Source organism: Gymnoscopelus microlampas, assembly GCF_963454915.1.
Source record: "Gymnoscopelus microlampas genome assembly, chromosome: 15".
Taxonomy (NCBI): domain Eukaryota; kingdom Metazoa; phylum Chordata; class Actinopteri; order Myctophiformes; family Myctophidae; genus Gymnoscopelus; species Gymnoscopelus microlampas.
The window spans coordinates 49,620,038-49,641,954 of record NC_139952.1 but is presented as its reverse complement, the minus strand read 5'-3'; the positions used below and the strand labels follow the sequence as shown (position 1 = coordinate 49,641,954).

At 41.2% G+C, this 21,917-nt stretch overlaps 1 protein-coding gene across 3 annotated transcripts in view; it reads right to left on the bottom strand.

Moving 5' to 3' along the window:
- Nucleotides 1-21,917, bottom strand: part of phf14 (PHD finger protein 14) — a 167,711-nt gene that overhangs the window by 129,304 nt on the left and 16,490 nt on the right. For all 3 annotated transcript variants that reach the window (XM_084081425.1, XM_084081426.1, XM_084081427.1), the window contains exon 6: nucleotides 19,607-19,754. In XM_084081425.1, coding sequence (XP_083937551.1) covers nucleotides 19,607-19,754 — 148 coding nt within the window. The remainder of the gene's footprint in view (nucleotides 1-19,606; nucleotides 19,755-21,917) is intronic.

Below are 21,917 nucleotides of genomic sequence, written 5' to 3'. Positions count from 1 at the left end.
TTAAGAACGGGAAGGCATCTGTGTCATTTTAAGATTTCTTTAGCTAATCAAAAATAGCAGATCTACTCTAAGTTCAGCGCTATGAACTAGTAGATCTTTTAAATTTCTTTGGCTATTTTTTTTGCAAATCTTTGAATATAGATTTTTTTAAGCAAACATTTTTAACTTGTGTTTCAACTTCTGGGGGTCCCTGCCCAAAATACTTTTTCCCCAAAAATAGCCAAAGAAATCTAAACTGACAGAGATGTGTTCCCGGCTTGAATGGCTTAACCCATTAAGACCTGATGCCGATTCTAGAAATGTCTTCTATATCCCAACATTATTCTGAAAAACGTATGTTTCTATATCAGTGGTTCTCAAACATTTTCATGTCAAGGACCCCCAAAATTATATGTATTTGGCCGCGGACCCCCATATCAAAATATGTTGTTCCAGGGACCCCCCCAGAAGCAAAGATTTGAGTTAAAAATGTTCGCTTCAAAACAATATATATTAAAAGATTTACACACATTTTCACGATTTCTCAAAAATAGCAGATCTACAAGCTTGTGGCTTGTATATCTGCTATTTTTGAATAGCCCAAAGTGTAAAATAAAGTTTTTTAGCTCAAATCAAAAAGTGACACAGGTGCGTTCCAGGTCTTAAAGGGTCAACAGGAAAACTAGCCTAAAGTGGCGTTAATAAGCAGCCCTGGCAACGCTGGTAGAGACCATTATGGAGTAATGATGACAACATAGGAGATATGAACATAAAAGATGGTTGGTGGGGAGGGGGGAGGGGGGGGGGGGGGGGGGGACAAGAAGGGGACAATAGTAGCATCATAGCCAATAAAAACAGGCTTTATTGGTGGTCCGCTTAATGATGTCTGACTCCTATGATCTAGCATTACAGATATGATCAAAAGGGGTGTGTGTGTGTGTGTGTGTGTGTGTGTGTGTGTGTGTGTGTGTGTGTGTGTGTGTGTGTGTGTGTGTGTGTGTGTGTGTGTGTGTGTGTGTGTGTGTGTGTGTCACTATAGGTGTGAGGGTGAACTGTAGTGATGAGTATATTCATGTGGTGGTTTAGAGTTATGCCTGATTCATGATGTCACAATGTGACACGTTGTGAGCTTGTAAATCAGACATTTTGGGCTATTTTAGTATTCATCAAATCGCCCTCCTAAAGTGTTGATGTAAGTAAAGCAATACACACGTAGTACAGCAACACAAATGGTGTGAGAATGTGTGTGTGGCTTGCTCCCTGTGTGTGTGTGTGTGTGCGTGTGCGTGTGCGTGTGCGTGTGTGTGTGTGTGTGTGTTCCCTGGGTGTGTGGGTGTGGCGATGATGCTTTTGATCTTTCCAAGGCAGAGAGGGACTTGAGCTCCCACCTTTCACGTGTGTGTCTGTGTGTGTGTGTGTGTGTGTGTGTGTGTGTGTGTGTGTGTGTGTGTCTCTCTCTCTCTCTGTGTTGCATTATGGCTGCAGGACCAACGCAGCGCAGTGAGCCAGCATGGAGGAGACAGGACAACAAAGAGAGACCAGTGATGGAGTGGAGCGCTGAGAGAACCTCTCTCTCTCTCTCTCTCTCTCTCTCTCTCTCTCTCTCTGTTGTGATAGGACAGGCAGCAGCCAGTATGTGGTTATTAATTGAAATTAAACCCAGTGTTTTCTACATCACAAACTAAATATGGAAACATATGTATACTGTCGGGTGGAAAACTAGTTTGTCCAAAACCGCTCCTTTTTATTAATAACAAAAATAAAGAATTAAGCCGATCTACAAGCTCACAACGCTTCAAGATGCGAGGCGTTGTGAGTTGTAGATCGGCTATTTTCACTGCTTTTTTGGGGGGGGTGTTAATTTATAGATTAAAAAAACGTTTTGAAATATGGAGATACACGGTTTCTGCCCGACAGCAACATGTTTTACTTCAACCACTTCTATTTTAAAATGTGTGAGCTTGTAGATCGGCTATTTTCAGTCATGAGGTTTGGTGTACAGGGGGGGAAAAAGAGAAGGCCAAGTACCGAGCCAAAAGGTCAAGTTTACAAAGTATTGAGGGTTTAAGTGGTTAGTTAAATGTGTGAAAACACACATTTAACATGAATACAATAGATAGATACAGCCTCACTATAATAGTCTAACACACTGCATGCCCCAAAAAGTCATAATAAAATAAATAAACCCTGAACTTGAAGTCTGCCCATTTCCACCAGATTGTAGTCTCTCTCTCTAAAGTGAGATGTTTTGACTGAAGTGGTGAAAAAAGTACTCAAATGTTTTACTTAAGTAAAAGTATCAATACTGTAAGGTAGAGTAAAAGTAAAAAATCCAAAAATGACTTGAGTAAAAGTACAAAAGTATTGGTATGAAAATGAACCAAAAGTAGAGGTACTAAAATGTTTGAAAATAGCAGATCTACAAGCTCACAACGTGTCGCGATGCGACGCGTTGTGAGCTTGTAGAACGGCTATCTTCAAATAGCATATGTATCAAAAATATAAATAAAATAGGGCTAAAATGGTTAATGGTATGTTTTATAATATAATAATTTATATCTATGAAATTAACTAGTAACTAAAGTTTTCAAATAATTGTAGTGGAGTAAAAGTACAATATTTTCCTCTGTAATGTATTGGAGTGGAAATAAAGGAATTGAAAAGTGGCAATACTCCAACAAAGTAAAAGATACCTCAACATTTTACTTAAGTACAGTAATTGAGTAAATGTACATAGTTACTTTAAACCACTGATAGCCTCATTATAACACACTGCAGCCATCATGCTTCGAAAATAATAAACCTTGAACTTGAAGTCTGCCCATTTCCACCAGATTTGACTCTTTCTCTGTCTCTCTAAAGTGAGATATTCTCACCTCAGAGATGAGGGTTGACTGAAGTCACATTGTCTCTGTATGATGGAGGCCGGTGACATAACAACCCAGTGGATCATTATGAGGTCTAATCAGGACAATATAACTTACACTACAGAGCCAGGTGTGAAGGTTTGTAAATGGCCCATGGTCCCATTCACAGAGTGAGCAGACCATTCAAATGTGATATTTAACCCATTAAGACCGGGAAACGCATCTGTGTAACCACTTAAACCATTATTTTATACTTTGGCTATTCAAAAATAGCAGATCTACAAGCTCATAGTTCATATGAGCTTGTAGATCTCCTATTTTTGAAAAATCAAGAACATTTGTGCAAATCTTTGAATGTCTATCTTTTTAAAGCAAACATTTGTAACTCAAATCTTTGCTTCAGGGGGTCCCTGGAATAAAACATTTTGAGATGGGGGTCCGCGGCCAAATACATATCTAAACATGTTTTCTAAATCCTAACAGTATGTTGCTATATCAGTGGTGCTCCAACCTTTCCATGTCAAGGACCCCCAGAATGATATGTATTTGGCCGCGGACCCCCATCTCAAAATATTTTGTTCCAGGGACCCCACAGAAGCAAATATTGGAGTTACAAATATTCCCTTTAAAAAACATATATATATATATTTAAAGATTTGCACAAATTGTCAAGCTTTTTCAAAAATAGCCAAAGAAATCTTAAAATGACACATAGATGCGTTCCCGTTCTTAATGGGTTAAATGCATTCCATTCATTCTAATGCACTGGGATAAGAGATGAAACAGTAATATATATTTACCTACAGTAGGAGAGCATGTGAGCAGGTCAAGTCTTATTGTTGTGAATGGATTGTGTTAAAAAAAAGAAATGCAATCTAAATGCAGTAAATATGTTCATTCAGCGAGCAGGGCTCTGTTACGGTGTAGTTGTGACTATGTGATTGAGTCCCTTCAGGACGCCTTGACCCATCGCTTAATACAGTACCAACAACAGACAGAGAAGACAACGGTAGCGTGGAGGTAAAGACATTAACCTCTGAAACCACTGGAGGAATAACAATAATATACATGACTAGTAATTGCATGTGTCTGATGGAAGTGTACACAGTTATACAACAGACGTCCAGTACAGTTTATGTACAGAATAACAGGCTATGTGTATGTTTTTACAGCATAATCGTGATCGTTTAACACAGGGTTCTTCAACCTTTTCAGCCCAAGGACCCCCTAGTTGAGAGAGAGATGAAGCAGGGACCCCCTCTATATTGTATAAAATTGTGTTTCAGATTAAACTGTTTTTGTATACTTGGTCTGCTCTTTTTTCCCCCTCTACACCTATACCTCTTTTCCAAAAATAGCCGATCTGCAAGCTCACAACGCCTCGCGCTGCGAGGCGTTGTGAGCTTGCAGATCGGCTATTTTTGGCTAAAGTTCTCCTCAGAATAGGGATGATAGGGTTGAAGTTAAGGAAAAAATATATATATCACATAAAGATTTTGGCGGACCCCCTGTAGTAACTCTGAGGACACCCTAGGGGTCCCGGACCCCCTGTTGAAGACCCCTGGTTTAACACATTCCCTGCCAATCACGTAGATCTACGTTAATACAAATCCAACCGTTCACTGCCAATCACGTAAATATACGTGTTTTTTTGTTTGTTTGTTTTTTTCGCACACAGAACCAGGAGATCACGTGATCCAAAGATTTACTGCTACATCCACTTCCTGGTTAAAAGTATTTAGGAAATATTATGTATCTCGGCTCCTGTGTTTTACTGTGTACTTTTGGCGAGACATGCTGTTTTCAACTGCGTATAACAAGCGAACGGGAGGTCGCCATGACATTTTTTATTTTTTCGCGGAAGCACTGTGAAACCCTCAGTGATTAGCAACCAATCAGGGGAATCGATCGTATCATTGTACTGGAGATAAATATTCTGTGACTGCTTGAAAAGGTTAAAAAAGAACCCTGGCAGCAACTAAAAAAAAGCAGATAATACCTGGCAGTGAATCTGTTGTAAACGTGAAAGAAAAACGCTCACAAAGATCTGTGATGTGAAATAAAGATTCTGATTCCAGTTACTCAAATGTGCAACATACACAGGATTGGTCCACAATAATGCGTCCTTGTCTCTACTTTAGAGCCCGTTGCACGCACACACACACACACACACACACACAACCACACACACACACACACACACACACACACACACACACAGACACACACACACAGACACCTCGCTGGTGTGGCGACTATTTTAGTATCTGCAAGGCATGCAGGGTCTTCCCCCGTTTAACCCATTAAGACCGGGAACGCATCTGTGTCATTTTATAGATTTATTTGGGCTATTGAAAAATAGCAGATCTGCTGTTTTTGAAAGATCATGAAAATGTGTGCACATCTTTGAATATATATATGTTTTTAAAGCAATTTTTTTTTTCTTTGCTTCTGGGGGATACTACTGAATGTCTTCTAAATCCTAACAGTTTTTTTGGAAGTGGTTCTCAAATTTTGTCATGTCAAGGACCCCTGAACATCATATGTATTTGGCCGCGGACCCCCATCTCAAAATATGTTGTTCCAGGGACCCCCCAGAACAAATATTTGAGTTACAAATGTTCGCTTTAATAATATATATATTCAAATATTTGCACAGATTTTTCACAATCTTTCAAAAAATAGCAGATCTACAAGCTCATAGCGCGGCACTCGGTGCCGCGCTATGAGCTTGTAGATCTGCTATTTTTTGAATAGCCCAAATAACATCTTAAACTGACACACACAGACACGTTCCCGGATTGAAGGGCTTAACGGGTCATCTTTCCACGCCACTGCGTCAGGATTAGGTGAGCATTTGTGACAACAATGGCAGCCCCCCCCCACCCCCCCACCCCACACACCCCCCCTCCTGTCCCAATCAAAAAGCCTCTCTCTCCCTCAGGCTTGGTGGCATGCACCCTGTCACAGCTGGCACACACACAGAGCGGTGGTGGCATCAGGGCTGGCAGGCTGGCAGAGCCAGGCTGTTTCAGATGGAACAGCTGTGGGTTTGGGTTTGGAGGCAGCCAGCCAGCCGTGTGACACACACACCAACACACGCTACAAACATGTAGAGACAATGATTATAATGAAACATTGTAGAGACCATGATTATATGATGAGGGCAATGAAGGAGACTGTTATGTCGTTGTTGTCGGAGAGAAACCTCTCATCTCTATATTTTAACCTTTTGTGTTTTTCCGTAAATTAACTCATTGAGTGCCATTGATGTGTTTCACATGTTTTGTTTTTTGTTTTTTTTTCAAAACATTTCAGAACCCAAGACATTTGAAGATTTGCTGATCCATTCACTTCTTGTTTAACTTATTACTGAAAAAGGCTGTATCTCGGATATCATCCAGCGTTAGTGAGGACCAGTTACATGAAGATATAGACCGGTGGGATTTCTGAAATATGTGATTGTTAGAGGCATTTGGGGGTAAAAGTCGGGAACAAGGCCATTTTACATAATTCAAGGGTGCTGAATCAGAAAAACACTGTTCCCAAGCAAAATTCTTAGTGCTTAACCTCCTAATTTGCATATCAAAATGGCTGCCGATTTTGAAGTATTTCTTAAACAACTCTATAACAAAGCAAGCAAATCTGACAAATAAAGTGTATATATTTATGTTCTGAGGGTCATACAATGTGTGGAAGATATTTGTAATGTAATAAATGTAAATAAATATGCAAATTAGAGGCCACCATTACATAAAATGATGTACCGTAGTACTCAAACGGTGCAAAAGGTGCATCCCCCTTATTTTGTTCCTAATTATCTGTATTTTTGCCATCCTTAGGACATCTAAAATACATACTTTTTCCCCATGCTAAATGTTTAGTTTTTGACCTTCTAATCTGCATATCTGAATGGCTGCCAAATTGGCAAATTCGCACCTTTATCTTCAATAACTCTGTGGCCAGGCAAGCAAAATTGACAAATGAAGTGTCTATATACATTTTCTACAATGTGAGTAAAGAATTTGTAAGTAATATAATATGATAATATAATATAATAATCAGCCTACTCCGAAATATGCAAAATAGCGCCCCCCATAACAGATAACGGTTTAGTACTCTAAAGATACTGTATTGGCCATTGTTGAACGAAAGTCTAGACACTAGACCACATTCATACAAGGAGGTTGATCATCACTCCGTTGCTGACATGCACACATGGTTGTGCATCGTAACCCAGATTTCCGGCATTTGCAACGACGTGTTGTGCATTGCTTATGGCATGCACATGAAATCATTTCTATAGGCTATACTAGCATGGAACAGACTGGACTAGGTTGTACCAGCCTAATATAGACTAGTACAGGCTAGCAAAGCCAACTAGAGTAAAACAGCCTATTAGAGACCAGTAGAGTCTAGTACAGTATAGCCTAGTACATCCAAGACTAGTCCAGCCTTTTGGGAGAACAGACTAGGGGAGGGTGGTATAGGCTATACTAGCATGGAACAGGCTGGACTAGGCTAGACTAGGTTGTACTAGGCTGTACTAGACTCTATTAGGCTCTATTACTAGGCTGTACTAGGCTCTTGTCCACCCTGTAGATCCTCAACCCATAGGGACTAACCACGGTGTACACGGGCAATAGCTTGTGTGTGCACAAGCAATAGTTTTGCATGAACATTTGTAGGCCAAAGTAAAGTACTGCCTTCTATAGCCTAATAGAGCCCAGTAAAGCCTAGCAAAGGCTGCTAGAGCTGAAAGCAGACTATTAGAGCCCAGCAGAGACTAGTACAGTAAAACGTAGTACACCCAGGTCTAGCCTAGTCCAGCCTGGTGGGAGAACATAATAGGGAGGGGGTACCAGGCTATGCTAGGACTGATAAGGCTGGACTAGGATAGATGAGGCTGTACTAGGCTGTACTAGACTCTAATAGGCTCTATTAGGCTGTACTATGCTCTTGTCAGCCCTGTAGATGCTCAACCCATAGGGACTAACCACTGTGTATACGGGCAATAGCTTGTGTGTGCACGAGCAATAGTGTTGCATGAACCTTTGTAGACCATAGTACAGATCTGCCTTGCACAGCCTAATAGAGCCTAGTACAGCCTAGCACAGCCTACTAGAGCTTAAAACAGCCTATTATAGACCAGTAGAGTCTAGTATAGTACAGCGTAGTACACCCATGACTAGTCCAGCCTTTTGAGAGAACAGAATAGGGGAGGGGGTACAAGGCTATGCTAGGACTGATGAGGCTGGACTAGGATATGTTAGGCTGTACTAGGCTGTACCAGACTCTAATAGGCCCTATTAGTCTGTGCTAGGCTCTTGTCAGCCCTGTAGATCCTCAACCCATAGGGACTAACCACTGTGTACACGGGCAATAGCTTGTGTGTGCACAAGCAATAGTTTTGCATGAACCTTTGTAGACCATAGTACAGATCTGCCTTGCACAGCCTAATATAGCGTTGTACAGCCTAGCACAGCCTACTAGAGCTTAAAACAGCCTATTATAGACCAGTAGAATCTAGTATAGTACAGCCTACACCCATAGCCTAGTCCAGCCTTTTGATGGAACAGACTAGGGGACGGCGATATAGGCTATACTAGCATGGAACAGACTGGACTAGTTAAGACTAGGTTGTACTAGGCTCTATTAGGTTGTACTAGGCTGTACTAGTCCCTTGTCAGCCCTGTAGATACTCAGACCATTGGGATTAACCACTGTGTACACGACCAATAGTTTGTGTGTGCACGACCAATAGTTTTTTTTCCCTGTTGGCCATCTAAGTGTACCTATAGCCATCCCCATCCCACTCTATATAGTTGTGTTGAAAGTAGTTTGTGTTCAGTTATCAGTACCAGTTCTGTGGCTCTAACTCCTCCTGGGGGTGAGTTATACAAGGCAGAAAACCCCATGATAGCGTATTTATGGAACGTCACATTTATTTTTTGGTTATCAGGGGCCAAATGTACCAGGATTTTTACATCATCTAAATATTTATTTTAGATGTCCTAAGGATGGTAAAAATACAGATAAGTAAAATAAAATAAGGGGGATGCGGATGGATCACTTTAAGTACGAAACCGTTTTCTGTAATAGTGGCCTCTAATTTGCATATTTATTTACATTATTTACATTTATTTACATCTATTACATTATAAATACCTTCCACACATTGTCTGACCCTCAGAATATAAATATATACACTTTATTTGTCAGATTTGATTGCTTTGTTATAGAGTTATTTAAGAAATACTTCAAAATCGGCAGCCATTTTGATATGCAAATTAGGAGGTTAAGCACTAAGAATTTTGCTTGGGAACAGTGTTTTTCTGATTCAGCACCCTTGAATTATGTAAAATGGCCTTGTTCCCAACTTTTACCCCCAAATGCCTCTAACCTCCTTATAGAAGGCCTTTTTTCTGAAATCCCTCCTGTCTAATAGGTTGAAAATAGATGAAGTCGTCCTTTAAATGTATTATTTGTGTCATTTCAAGGACCCCCATCTCACAATATTTTGTAATAGGGACCCCCCCCCCCCCCCCCCCCCCCCCAGAAACAAAGATGATATCAAGATATCATCATTTGAAGATGTGCTTCTCCATTCACTTCTTGTTTAACTTATTACTGAAAAAGGCTGTATCTCGGCTCCTATATTTTTGGCCCAGACATGATATTTTCAAAGGCAAACTAAGTCGCGATGACCTCGTTGACATTTGTGAAAGCACACAGTGCAACCCTCAGTGATTAGCACCCATCAGGGGGATCCATTATTACTGGAGATAAATATTCTGTGACTACTTGAAAATCTAAGATAAATTGAAAAATCTCTGGCACTGGGACCACATAGCCAGAAATAATTCTGGCACTCAGTGAGTTAACTCCCTACGTGAGGCGGATCTCTGAAATGTCCACAGCCCCTCCCTATGAGACACAGATCAAGTAAAAACAAATTGCACAATTGTATCATGAGCGTTAGTGAGGACCAGTTATATGAAGATAGGTTGAAAATGGGTGAAGTCACCCTTTAAATGTATTATTTGTGTCATGTCAAGGACCCCCATATCACAATATTTTGTAATAGGGACCCCCCCAGAAACAAAGATTTTAGTAAAAAAATAATCTTGAAAAATGTTCAAGATTTTGCAAAAAGTAGCAGATCTACAAGCTCATATGGGCTATGAGCTTGTAGATCTGCTAGTTTTGAACAGCCAAATAAATGTAAAATGACACAGATGCGTTCCCGGTTTGTACTGAACTAAACACTCCACTGTGTTTCCAGGAGCTGGAAGTGTTGCTGATCTCAGATAGGATCTCAATAAGCTTGGGCAGAGATTCTCTCCAACATGTAGAGATTCACTCCTCCATATCTGCACACAGTAAAGTGCTAGATGTGGAGATAACGTGGACTCTTCAGTTAGCTTGTTTCATATTAAACGGCCGTGTCTCACTCACGTGACAGAAGCTGAAAACATTGCAAATACTGTACATTTGTTGTCACGTTCGTAGTAGTAATTTTTAAATGATTCTACACCTCAGATATTGTCTCCTGTGTTGGTAGGTTAACTCATTAAGACCAGGAACGCATCTGTGTCATTTTAAGATTTCTTTGGGCTATTCAAAAATAGCAGATCTACAAGCTCATAGTGCGGCACCGAGTGCCGCACTATGAGCTTGTATATATCTGCTATTTTTGAAAAATCGTGAAAATGTGTGCATATCTTATCTATATTTAAAGCGAACATTTGTAACTCAAATCTCTGCTTCTGGGGGGTCCGTGGAACAACGTATTTTGAGATGGGGGTCCGCGGTCAAATACATGTTGGGGCACCTTGACATGAAAACGTTTGAGAACCACTGATATAGCAACAAATGTTTTTTTTTTTTTCAAAAAACTGTTGGGATTTAGAAGACATTTGTAGGAGCCCCAAAAGCAAAGATTTGAGTTACAAATGTTCGCTATATATTCGCTATAAGATATATAATTCGATATAAGATATATTCAAAAATAGCAGATCTACAAGCTCATAGCGCGGCACTCGTGCCACACTATGAGCTTGTAGATCTGCTATTTTTGAATAGCCAAAGTATTAGATAATGGTTAAAGTGGTTAAAATCTAAAATGACAGATGCAATCCCGGTCTTAATGGGTTAATGCACGAAAAAAACTAAGTTTAAATATGGAGATATATGGAGCAAGTATATTAGAGGACATTTGTAGAATCGGCCTTTGGTCTGAATGGGTTAAATATATAGTGCATCCCTATTACCTATTGCATCAATGTGTCTTTGCCTTTGACATCATGGTCATATTTTTAACACAATACCACCACCTGTTGGCATTTACATTTATGTTTCAGAATGTTAATAAAAAAATCACAAAACGTGTTTCTTTTTTTTCCAACCGTAATCAAGCATTAAGAGATAAAACTTTGGGTAAAGTGAAACCAACCAAACTCCAGGCTCCCACATGCACACGCCTATATACGCTCTGTTTCCTTTTCACATTATTTTTTAGGGATGATAAAGCGTCTCATAGTTAAGGCTCTCTGCACTAAAAAAGATACATCATCAAAAAAGCAACAAAAAAAAAAGCTCCACATTTTTTAATTAAAAGGTTCCAAAGTCACATAGTATCATTAACTTTGAGCAGCGGGTCACAGGAACCATGAACTTATATTATCCCTTTAAGAGCGGGAACGCATCCATGTGTCATTTTAGGATTTATTTAGGTTATTCAAAAATAGCAGATCTACAAGCTCATGGTGCGGCACCATTTATGGGGGGTTCTTATTCCAAAATATTGTGAGATGGGAGTCCTTGACGTGACACAAATAATAGCACTATGAGCTTGTAGATCTGCTTTTTTTTTTCTTTTTAAGAATCTGGAAAATGTGTTTAAATCTTTGAATATCATGTCTACATTTTTACCTCAAATCTTTGCTTCTGGGGGGTCCCTGAAACAAAATATTTTCAGATGGGGGTCCGCGGCCAAATACATATCATTTTGGGTGGTCCTTGACATGAAAAAATTGAAGAACAACTGATATATTTAATAAAGAATTGTTTAGAAGACATTTGTAGAATCCCCTAGAAGCAAAGATTTGAGTTACAAATGTTCTCTTTAGAAAATATATATATATATATTCAAAGATTTGCACAAATTTTCACAATTTTTCAAAAATAGCAGATATACAAGCTCATAGCGCGGCACTCAGTGCCGCGCTATGAGCTTGTATATCTGCTATTTTTGAATAGCCCAAAGGAATCTAGAAATGACACACAGATGCGTTCCCGGTCTTAAAGGGTTATTCTTACTGCCATAGGAGGATAAAAAAAAATAAAAGGTCCGCGGTACAGAGGAGGGTTTAGATAAGAACTGACTGGCCTTCTTGCCCTCCTCCTCGTCTCCAGAAGACTCTCCGCTTACGTCTCTGATCTGGAGGCTTTCCAGGAAGATTAAACGTGTCTCAGAGGAGCCAAAATATCAACCGACCAAAGGAACAAGATAACGGTGAGACCTGCTCACTAATATGGAGCCCAGCGTGCCTACAGAGAGCTGCTGATTACCGCCCTCTGGCTTTAACCCCTACACGTGAGACCTGCTCACTAATATGCAGAGCAGTAGAGGGTATAGCAACCGAAACGGACCCGTGGATAATTAACTCATTCACTGCCAGACTTATTTCTGGCTGTGTTTGCCACTTTGCCCACTGCCAGCGATTTAGTGTTTTTTATAACTTAAAAAATGTCACACTTTTTTGTCTCCGGCAGAGGTGGAGAGTATGTTTTCGTCTCCGTCCTTCCGTGTGTCCGCCAAGCTAACATTGGTCAAGCTTCACGTGACACGTGACAATATGTTGAAAGGGTGTGCTTTGATTGGCTAGCGAGACGCATGACGAAATAGAAACATATAAATAGATGTGTCACTTCAAAAATTCTTTTATATCTTTTGAAGTGAGCTTCCATCAGCCAAGCTAACATTGGTCAAGTGACACGTGACAATATGTAATATAAATAGGTAAGACAGGATTAATCAGGAACAGTACAGGAGCACATTTTCTATTTTTTTTTTCATTATGATCCAATCGTCCAATCGTTTCTAAACACACCGGCGATACGCGCACGCCGCTCAAGACAACAAACATTCCGATCGGGGCGGAGTCTCTCTCCTGCAGCCCAGCGTAAAAACACCATGTTTCGCCATGTGAACGCCACGGCTCACTTACTTTTCCACCTCGCCACAGACCTCTCTAAATCCCTTATGATCGCGTGTTCAACTGTTTGTAGACACACAGGGTAGTGTAGGCCCAGAGAAGACATTTTCAATCGGCGACATTCCATTGTGCAGTAGTAGCAGTTTCTAAACAGCGTTTCTGACGCACCACGGCGGAGAAAAACAAAGCCGAGATAATGGGGATTTAGCGGAAGGCGGAAACAAAAACCAAATTCTTCGATTGACGTCATTTCCGTATCCGGGTGTGCTACAATGAAATGTATCACTGCGAGAGATGAAGGACGGTGAGATCTTTATAAAATCAACGTTTTTTGCAAAATTACGTTTTTTACGTCAGTGGCAGTGAATGAGTTAAGGACCGGTCCGAACGCACCCGAGAAAACATTCTAAATTACTGGCCGAAACGGACCCGTGTATAAGTGGACCCGGTACCAAAACGGACCCGTGTATAAGTGGACCCGGTACAAAACGGACCCGTGTATAAGTGGACCCGGTACAAAACGGACCCGTGTATAAGTGGACCCGGTACAAAACGGACCCGTGTATAAGTGGACCCGGTACAAAACGGACCCGTGTATAAGTGGACCCGGTACAAAACGGACCCGTGTATAAGTGGACCCGGTACAAAACGGGACAGAGGCAAACTGGACCCGGTCCGAAGCGAACTGAGGATAATTCAAATGTATTAGACCCGGTCAGACCGGGTCTCAGACCCGTACTGGACCCTGAGCCCATGTATTGATAAAATCACAGTGGTATTCAGATTAGCCACGTCAGTCACTTCCCGCTTCCCCGGCCACAATAGTAATCACAGACGAGCTGCAGCGTGCGTCTGCTCTGTTTTGCAGACAGACGGACACTTTATACCACCCGTCCCCTGCAGATAATGTCCATAAACAAGCTCCCACACAGATGACGTTCCAACTTGCATCTTCCCGGTGGCCTTTGTTTGCGTTTCACCGCACAAAAAAACCTCCATGGTGATCAACTTCAGCAGCAGTGCAGCGCTTTAGATCGGCTGCGTTTCAATCGGCTGTTTAAACGGGGCTCATTCAATATAAGAGAACAGACCATATGGATTTTGGAGCGTAATTACAACACATATGTCTCATTGTAAAAACCAAAGGTTAAAGAGATTCATATAATAATAATAATAATAATATAATAATAATAATAATAATAATTTCAAATGGATCCGAACGAGACCCCGCGGCAATTGGAACTGATCTGACCCGCGCCCGAGGGACAAGTCAATATTTTGGCCCCGAACTGAGCCGGTTGGTGGCTCAGGTCTTCGGTTTCAGGCGGACCCGTGCTACCCTACTACTGCTGATTACGGCCCTGGGTAACGCTTTATGCACAATTGGCAATGTAGGCATCTATCAGACACTCTTATTCAGAACAACTTACAATAATCAGAGTAATCACAAAACATAGAATACAGAGAGACAGTGTAGTGTCTCCGCAAACTATAGGATTACAGGTAAACCAAGAACCTAGCATCAGTCTAAACCCTTGGTTCTCAAAGTGGGGTCCGGGGACCCCCAGGGGTACTTGAGGGGGTTCCAGGGGGTCCCCAGCTAAATGATTTATTGGAACCAAATGGACCCTTATGGGTCTGTAACTCTGAGAGTGTACAAATGGAACCAAATGGACCCTAACGGGTCCATTTGGTTCCATTTGTACACTCTCAGAGTTACATTAACATTAGTTTTACAATGTGAATTGGGGTCCCAGAGATATAAATGCCATTAAATGGGGGTCCGTAGCCTAATGAATGTCAAACTGGGATTCCTTGAAATTACAATGATTGAGAATCACTGCTAGAGAGCCGTGAAAACCTTCTCTTATTGGGGGTCCCTGGCTTATCTTTTCAAATGGGGGTCCGCGGTGGGTAATAAGTGTCAATTAGGGGGTCCTTGACATGAAAAAGTTTGAGAACCACTGGTCTAAACAATATGATATCAAAATAATAGTCTGTACATTGAAACTATAGAATACCAGGTAAACAATGTAGCTAGCATCATTCTATATTCTAACATTGTAGTCATGAAAAACAGAGACTAAACCATGGTGCGACACAAGGTTTCCAGTGAACAGGCACAGTGTGTCTACGTACAGTATGTTATGTACAGATGTGCCATTTCAAAACTTCAAATGTCCTGCCATCGCCAAGACAGTAAATTTTCAGGGGATTCCCAGGGCAATAAGAGGGACAAAGAAGGGCATTTAAAATGCTGAATTATTTTGATGATCACTGCTTTTATGATGCTAATTAATTTCAGCAACTGGTCAAGGACCTCTTCAAATCACCTTTCGCCTCATAATGAGTCTGACACCTTCTTCAACACACATTCTTTTGTTCTCATGTGTATGGATGTCTGTTGAAGGGAAAAACGGGGGTGTGTAGTGACAACTTCTTTTCAGGGGCAAAACAGTGCCTTTTTAAGGGCAGAAAAGGGAGGAAAAAATGCATTTTCAGGGCACTTTCAGGGAAAGAACAGTAACGTGTGAAGTTTTGAAGTGGCACATCTGTATGTATGTAAGTGATACCAGGTTTCCAGTGGACAGACACAGTGTGTACATACAGTATGTTATGTGTCTAAGTGCAGGTGTCTGATAAGATGCTCTCTTCTGGTGCGCTGCTCCCCAAGGTTAACATCCCTGATTCACTGTCTAGTCCAGTCACAGTGATACAGAGTGCTGCTGTCCATGCCAAGGACAGCCTCTCTCTCTGTGTGTGTGTGTGTGTGTGTGTGTGTGTGTGTGTGTGTGTGTGTGTGTGTGTGTGTGTGTGTGTGTGTGTGTAGCATGCTTTATACACACATCATATGACACAATAGATATGTGTTACATGAGCCTTGCAGTGTTGCCAGATTTTGCAAGTGAAAAAAAGCCTATCAGGTCTATGAAAATAAGCCCAAAATAAGCAACAAAGCCTCATGAGTGTGCGCACACACACACACACACACACACACACACACACACACACACACACACACACACACACACACACACACACACACACACACACACACACACACACACACACACACACACAGTACGCACTCACACACACACAGTACACACTCAAACACACAGTACGCACGCACGCACACGCACACACACACACACACACACACACACACACACACACACACACACATGAAAATACCCTGGCACAAATTATTTTCAGATAGGGGGGGTCTGCAGACAAATCCATATTAAATTGATATTAACATGTTTGAGAACCACTGGTTTAAACAACATTAGAGAACAAAGCCCAAATACTATTTACCAGTGACTTTATGGAGAAAACAAGCCTTACTTCTACTCCATTACATCTCAGAGGCAAATATTGTACTTTTACTCCACTACAATTATTTGACAGCTTTAGTTACTAGTTACTTTGCAGATGTACATCATTACATTATTTAACATACATTAACCACTTTAGCCCTATTCTATAAATAGGCTATTTGAAAATTGCAGATCTACAAGCTGCAATTTTTTTTTCTCATGTTTTTTTGTTGTATTGTACCGTATTTTACGCACTATAAGGCGCATCTGAGTATAAGGCGCATCTGAGTATAAGGCGCACCTTCAATAAATATATTATTTTCATATATAAGGCGCACCGCATTATAAGGCGCATCCGCACTACAAGGCGCACTGACGGTGCGCCTTGTAGTGCGGAAAATACGGGTACTGATAATTCCACCGATTTTAACAAGCGTCCCAGGGACTAAGTGAATGTTAGCTCATTAGCTACAGTAACTCTCAGGCACATTTTACATTGATGTGCAAAGAGTGAAAGTGTTGATTGATGTGCATTGTCCCTGCTTAAATACATAAACTATTGAAGGCTTGTTATTTTTTTGGTAGAGATGGAAGTGGAAGCGTTTGAGCCTTGAACCACACTACGCTGTGCGGCGCTGGGTCTTCATGTAATAGCATCAGAGCATCAGACATTATGTAAAGCCTGACGCTCAGCATGAGACAGTGAAGCATAAACTAAAGTATTCTCAAAGGCCTTCACTTTACTTTGAGGAGCTGTTCTGAAGCATTTAACACTTTGAGACCCGGAACGCATTTGTGTCATTTTAAGATTTCAACCTCTTTAACCATTATTTTATACTTTGGCTATTAAAAAAAAGCAGATATACAAAGCTCAGAGCGCGGCACCGCTATGAGCTTGTAGATCTGCTATATTTGAAAAATCTTGAAAATGTGTGCAAAACTTTGAATGTATATATATGTATATCTTAAGGCAATTTTTTTTTTTACTCAAATCTTTGCTTCTGGAACAAAATATTTTTAGATGGGGGTCCGCAGCCAAATACATATCATTTTGGGGGTCCTTGACATGAAAACGTTTGAGAACCACTTTTATACACTATAGCAACATAAGTGTTTCAGAAAACTGTTAGGATTTAGAAGACATTTGTAGAATCCCCCAGAAGCAAAGATTTGAGTTAAAAAATCACTTCACTTAAAAAAAACATATATTCAAAGATTTGCACACATTTTCAAGATTTTTCAAAAAATAGCATATCTACAAGCTTGTATATCTGCTATTTTTTGAATAGCCAAATAAATCTAAAAATGGCACACAGATGCGTTACCGGTCTAAATGGCTTAAACGTTATACTTCAATGACTGGAGACCCCCCCCAGGGGTCTAGAGACCCTGTTTGTACCTACATGATGATTACATCAAGGCGTTTAGCTGGAGGCACAACGGAAGGCAAAGTGAGAACATGTCCTCTAGCTATGTTGTTGGGTTCCACAATCAAAAGGAGGCGATGGCTCCAACTTTTTTTAATGATCACATGTATAAACTCAGGTTACCCGGTTTATGTACCAAACAAAACCAGTCTGAACCGGTCTAAAGCCTGCCTACTACAGCCAGTAATTTGCACACACGCACGCGCGCACACACACACACACACACACACACACAGTGTTTCCGCTCTAGACCAAGACAAACTGCACTAAATAAAGTCTTGTGTGTTTTAGGTATGGAGGTACTAGGTAGGTATCTTTTTTTTCGTTTGTGTGGAGTTTGTGGAGTTCGTGTCCTCTAGGGTAGGTACCCTCACACAAACATGTAGTAATCCTGGTCACTATACTGCCTCCCCCTGGTCAGCCGGGGCGTCTGATGGAGCGGAAAGGAACTGGTTGGAATAACGTGTTCCTTCCACGCGCTACGTCCTACCGGGGAAACTCTCCCCTGTCAGGTGATAAGAAGCTACGTCCTACCGGGGAAACTCCCCCCTGTCAGGTGATAAGAAGTGGCTTGTCATGCTCCTCATGCATTGAAGGAGGCATGAGCTCAGTTCTGGGTTCTCCCTAGGCTGGCAGAGGGAGAGTAGCGGCCAGGATTACATAGGCAATTGGCACTGGGTGAAAAAATGGGTTACAAAATCGTGGGATAAAAATGTATTTGAATAAATGGAGATAGGCATATCTAAAGGTTTGTCATGCCCAAATCTATTGGAGAACTACAGGAAGAGAAGAGGTGAACTCAGCCCATTGGCACATGCTGGTTGTGACTTTGTCCCTTGTTTTTCTTTAGCCATTTAACGAGCTTGACCGGGATGGTTTACCAAGCTATGCGTTTTCTTATGGACAGGTCAAAAACTGCAAAACCAAACCAACAAACAGAAAGCAAGTACTTTTTTTTTGTTTTAAGGTGGCTTGAAGACAAAAGCATATAAATAAATGGGGGTGATTGAAAATGACTATAATTTACCATTACAACCGTGGCTGTCTGGAAGACACAGACACATCCAGGCCCAGTTAATTGATTTGGTTTGCAACCGTTCAGACACAGAAGATGTGTTCTACACAAAACCTATTAACAGGATTAGCGTTGCTTTGGGAAACGGGAACATCATGAAAGAATGTTTTTCTAATATGGCTAATACTTTTTTTTTGTTGCTTTTCCTGCCTTTATATTGATAGTCAGTGTAGAATAAAGTTGCCGTGTCCAAAGACAGAAAGTGTTTTTGGAGCTTCCAGTGCATGTCTAGTCTGCCATGATTTTTTTTCTCCCTTTATTCTTGAAAAGTAACATGTTTTTTTGGTTGGTTTCCATCACACTCGGTGGCACGCTATGAGCTTGTATATCTGCTATTTTTTAACCCATTAAGGCCTGAAGTTCCGATTCTACAACATTTCTTCTAAATCCTAACAGTTTTTAAAAAGAACATGTTGCTATGTCAGTGGTTCTCAAACCTTTTCATGTCAAGGACCCCCAAAATGATATGTATTTGGCCACGGACCCCCATCTCAAAATATGTTGTTCCAGGGACCCCCCAGAACCAAAGGTTTGAGTTACAAAAGTTTGTTTTCAAAAATATATGTTCAAAGATGTGCACACGATTTTTCAAAAATAGCCAAAGTGTAAAATAATGCTTTTTAGCTCAAATCAAAAAGTGACACAGATGCGTTCCAGGTCTCAATGGGTTAATAGCCTCCATACAGTAGTCACATCTGGACGATGGGGCAGCTCTTACCTTCGTGGACGGTCACTCCACAGTTGTCACACTGGATGATCTCGTCGGCGTCCTCGCTGTTGTCCCCCAGACACACGCAGCAGATGAGGATGTGCTCCATCCTCTGGACGCTCCAGGTCTGGGTGCTGGGCTCCAGCAGAGAGCCGTCCTGACCAGAGAGAGAGAGAGAGAGAGAGAGAGAGGATGGAGGCAAAGCCCACAGTAAATGCCATGCGATAATATTGGCTTAATCCAGAGGTCTTCAACAGGGGGGGTCCGGGGACCCCCAGGGGTCCTTGGGGGGTTCCAGAGGGTCCCCAGCTAATTGCGAACGCAGCGGAAGGAGGCGCCGCGCAAGTGGAGCATACTATGAAAACGTGCTGTCTTTGTGTCTCTGTCTGTCTGTGTGCAGTATGTGTGCAGCCACACCCCCATGTGACTCACGCTCTCATTGGCTGCCCCCCTGTGACTCATGCTGTCATTGCCTGCATGCACTAGGCTGAAATTCGTCTGTGCCCCAGGGTGACTAAATACACTCCTCTGAGAAAAATATAGCACCGACAGTCAAAAAAAAACACATCGACAAGCATCTACACAAGTTCATCTATTGGGATATCTAAGAATTCCAAGTCATTTCTGCATATTTCAGGCCGGATGGCAAGTTGAAAACGCCGTAGTTTGAGAACAGTTTGCCCCAAAAAGAAAAACATGCCTGAAATCCGCCTGCCCCTCGGTGACTAATTACACTCCTCTGAGATAAATATAGCAGCTACAGTAAAAAATAACACATCTACAAGCATCTACACGAGTTCATCTATTGGGATATCTAATAATTCCATGTCATTTCTGCATATTTCAGCCCGGATGCGTTCGCTTCCCGCGTTCGCGCGTCTTACTTGTTGTGTTAATATGGCATCACAACACTTTTAACCACTTTAACCGTTTATACTTTGGCTAATCAAAAATAGCAGATATACAAGCTCATAGCGAGTGTCGTACTATGAGCTTGTATTGTAGATCTGCTATTTTTGAAAAATCCTGAACATTTGTAACTCAGATCTTTGCTTCATGGGGGTCCCTGGAACAAAATATTTTGAGATGGGGGTCCACGGTCAAATATCATTTTGGGGTTCCTTGACATGAAAAGGTTTGAGAACCACTGCCCTAGGGGGTCCTCAGAGTTACTATAGGGGGACGCCACCAAATCTTTTTTTTTTTTTTTTACAATAACCACTTGAATCCTTGCAGGCGTTGTGAGCTTGTAGATCGTCTATTTCCGGCAAAGAGGTTAATGTGTAGAGTGAACAAAGAGCAGACAGCGAGCTAAACGTACAGATACATGTGGTCCTTCTTTATACATTTATGGGTGAAATGCATGATGCACTTGATTCATTTCAGGGACCAAATATTACCTCAAATAAAAACTTCAGAAAATCCATTTTGCACCACCCTCTATTTTATGCAATTAACTGTGGCCTTTGCCATTGGAAAATTATAATTGTTCATATTGTAATTTTGATGATTGTTTTTGATTAATTGGTTCAGCCCTCCTAAACAGAAGTGCCAGAGTATATGTGCATGTTTATTGTTCTATGGCTCACATAGCCTAGTGTGTAGGGTCATTTTCATGTCAAGGACCCCCAAATGCATATGTATTTGGCCACAGACCCCCATTTGAAAAGGTTTTGAGCCAAGGACCCCCATAAGAGAAGATTTGCCATCATTTGCCTTCAACATTGTTTCATAAACAGCCCTTGCAGAAGCTCACAACGTGTCACATCTAGCCGACAAATAAAATAGGGTTCATGTGTTTAAACTGGTCCTCTATTTGTCTGGGGACCCCCTGGAATCCCCTCAAGGACCCCTGGGGGTCCCCAGACCCCACTTGCAGGATGATTATCAGACGTGTAGCGTTGTCACTGACCCTTCTCCTGGGACCTCCTCGTCAAATGCATTAAGTTACTCGTTTTTGGTACGAACATTTTGTAACTTTTTCCTACATAGACTCCTTTTCCAGAAGGTGGCATATCCTGTTTCCTGTTCAGTTTCCCATAGCTTCATTTGATTGGCTCAGCAGCAGATTTTAACCCATTAACCTAGAACTGTGACATTTTTAGATTTGAGCTAAAAAGCATTATTTTACACTTTGGGCTATTTTTGAAAAATTGTGAAAATGTGTGCAAATCTTTGAATATATATATTTTAAAGCGAACATTTTTAACTCAAATCGTTGCTTCTGGGGGGTCCCTGGAACAAAATATTTTCATGGGGGTCCGCGGCCAAATACATATCATTTTAGGGGTCCTTGACATGAAAAAGATTGAGCACCACT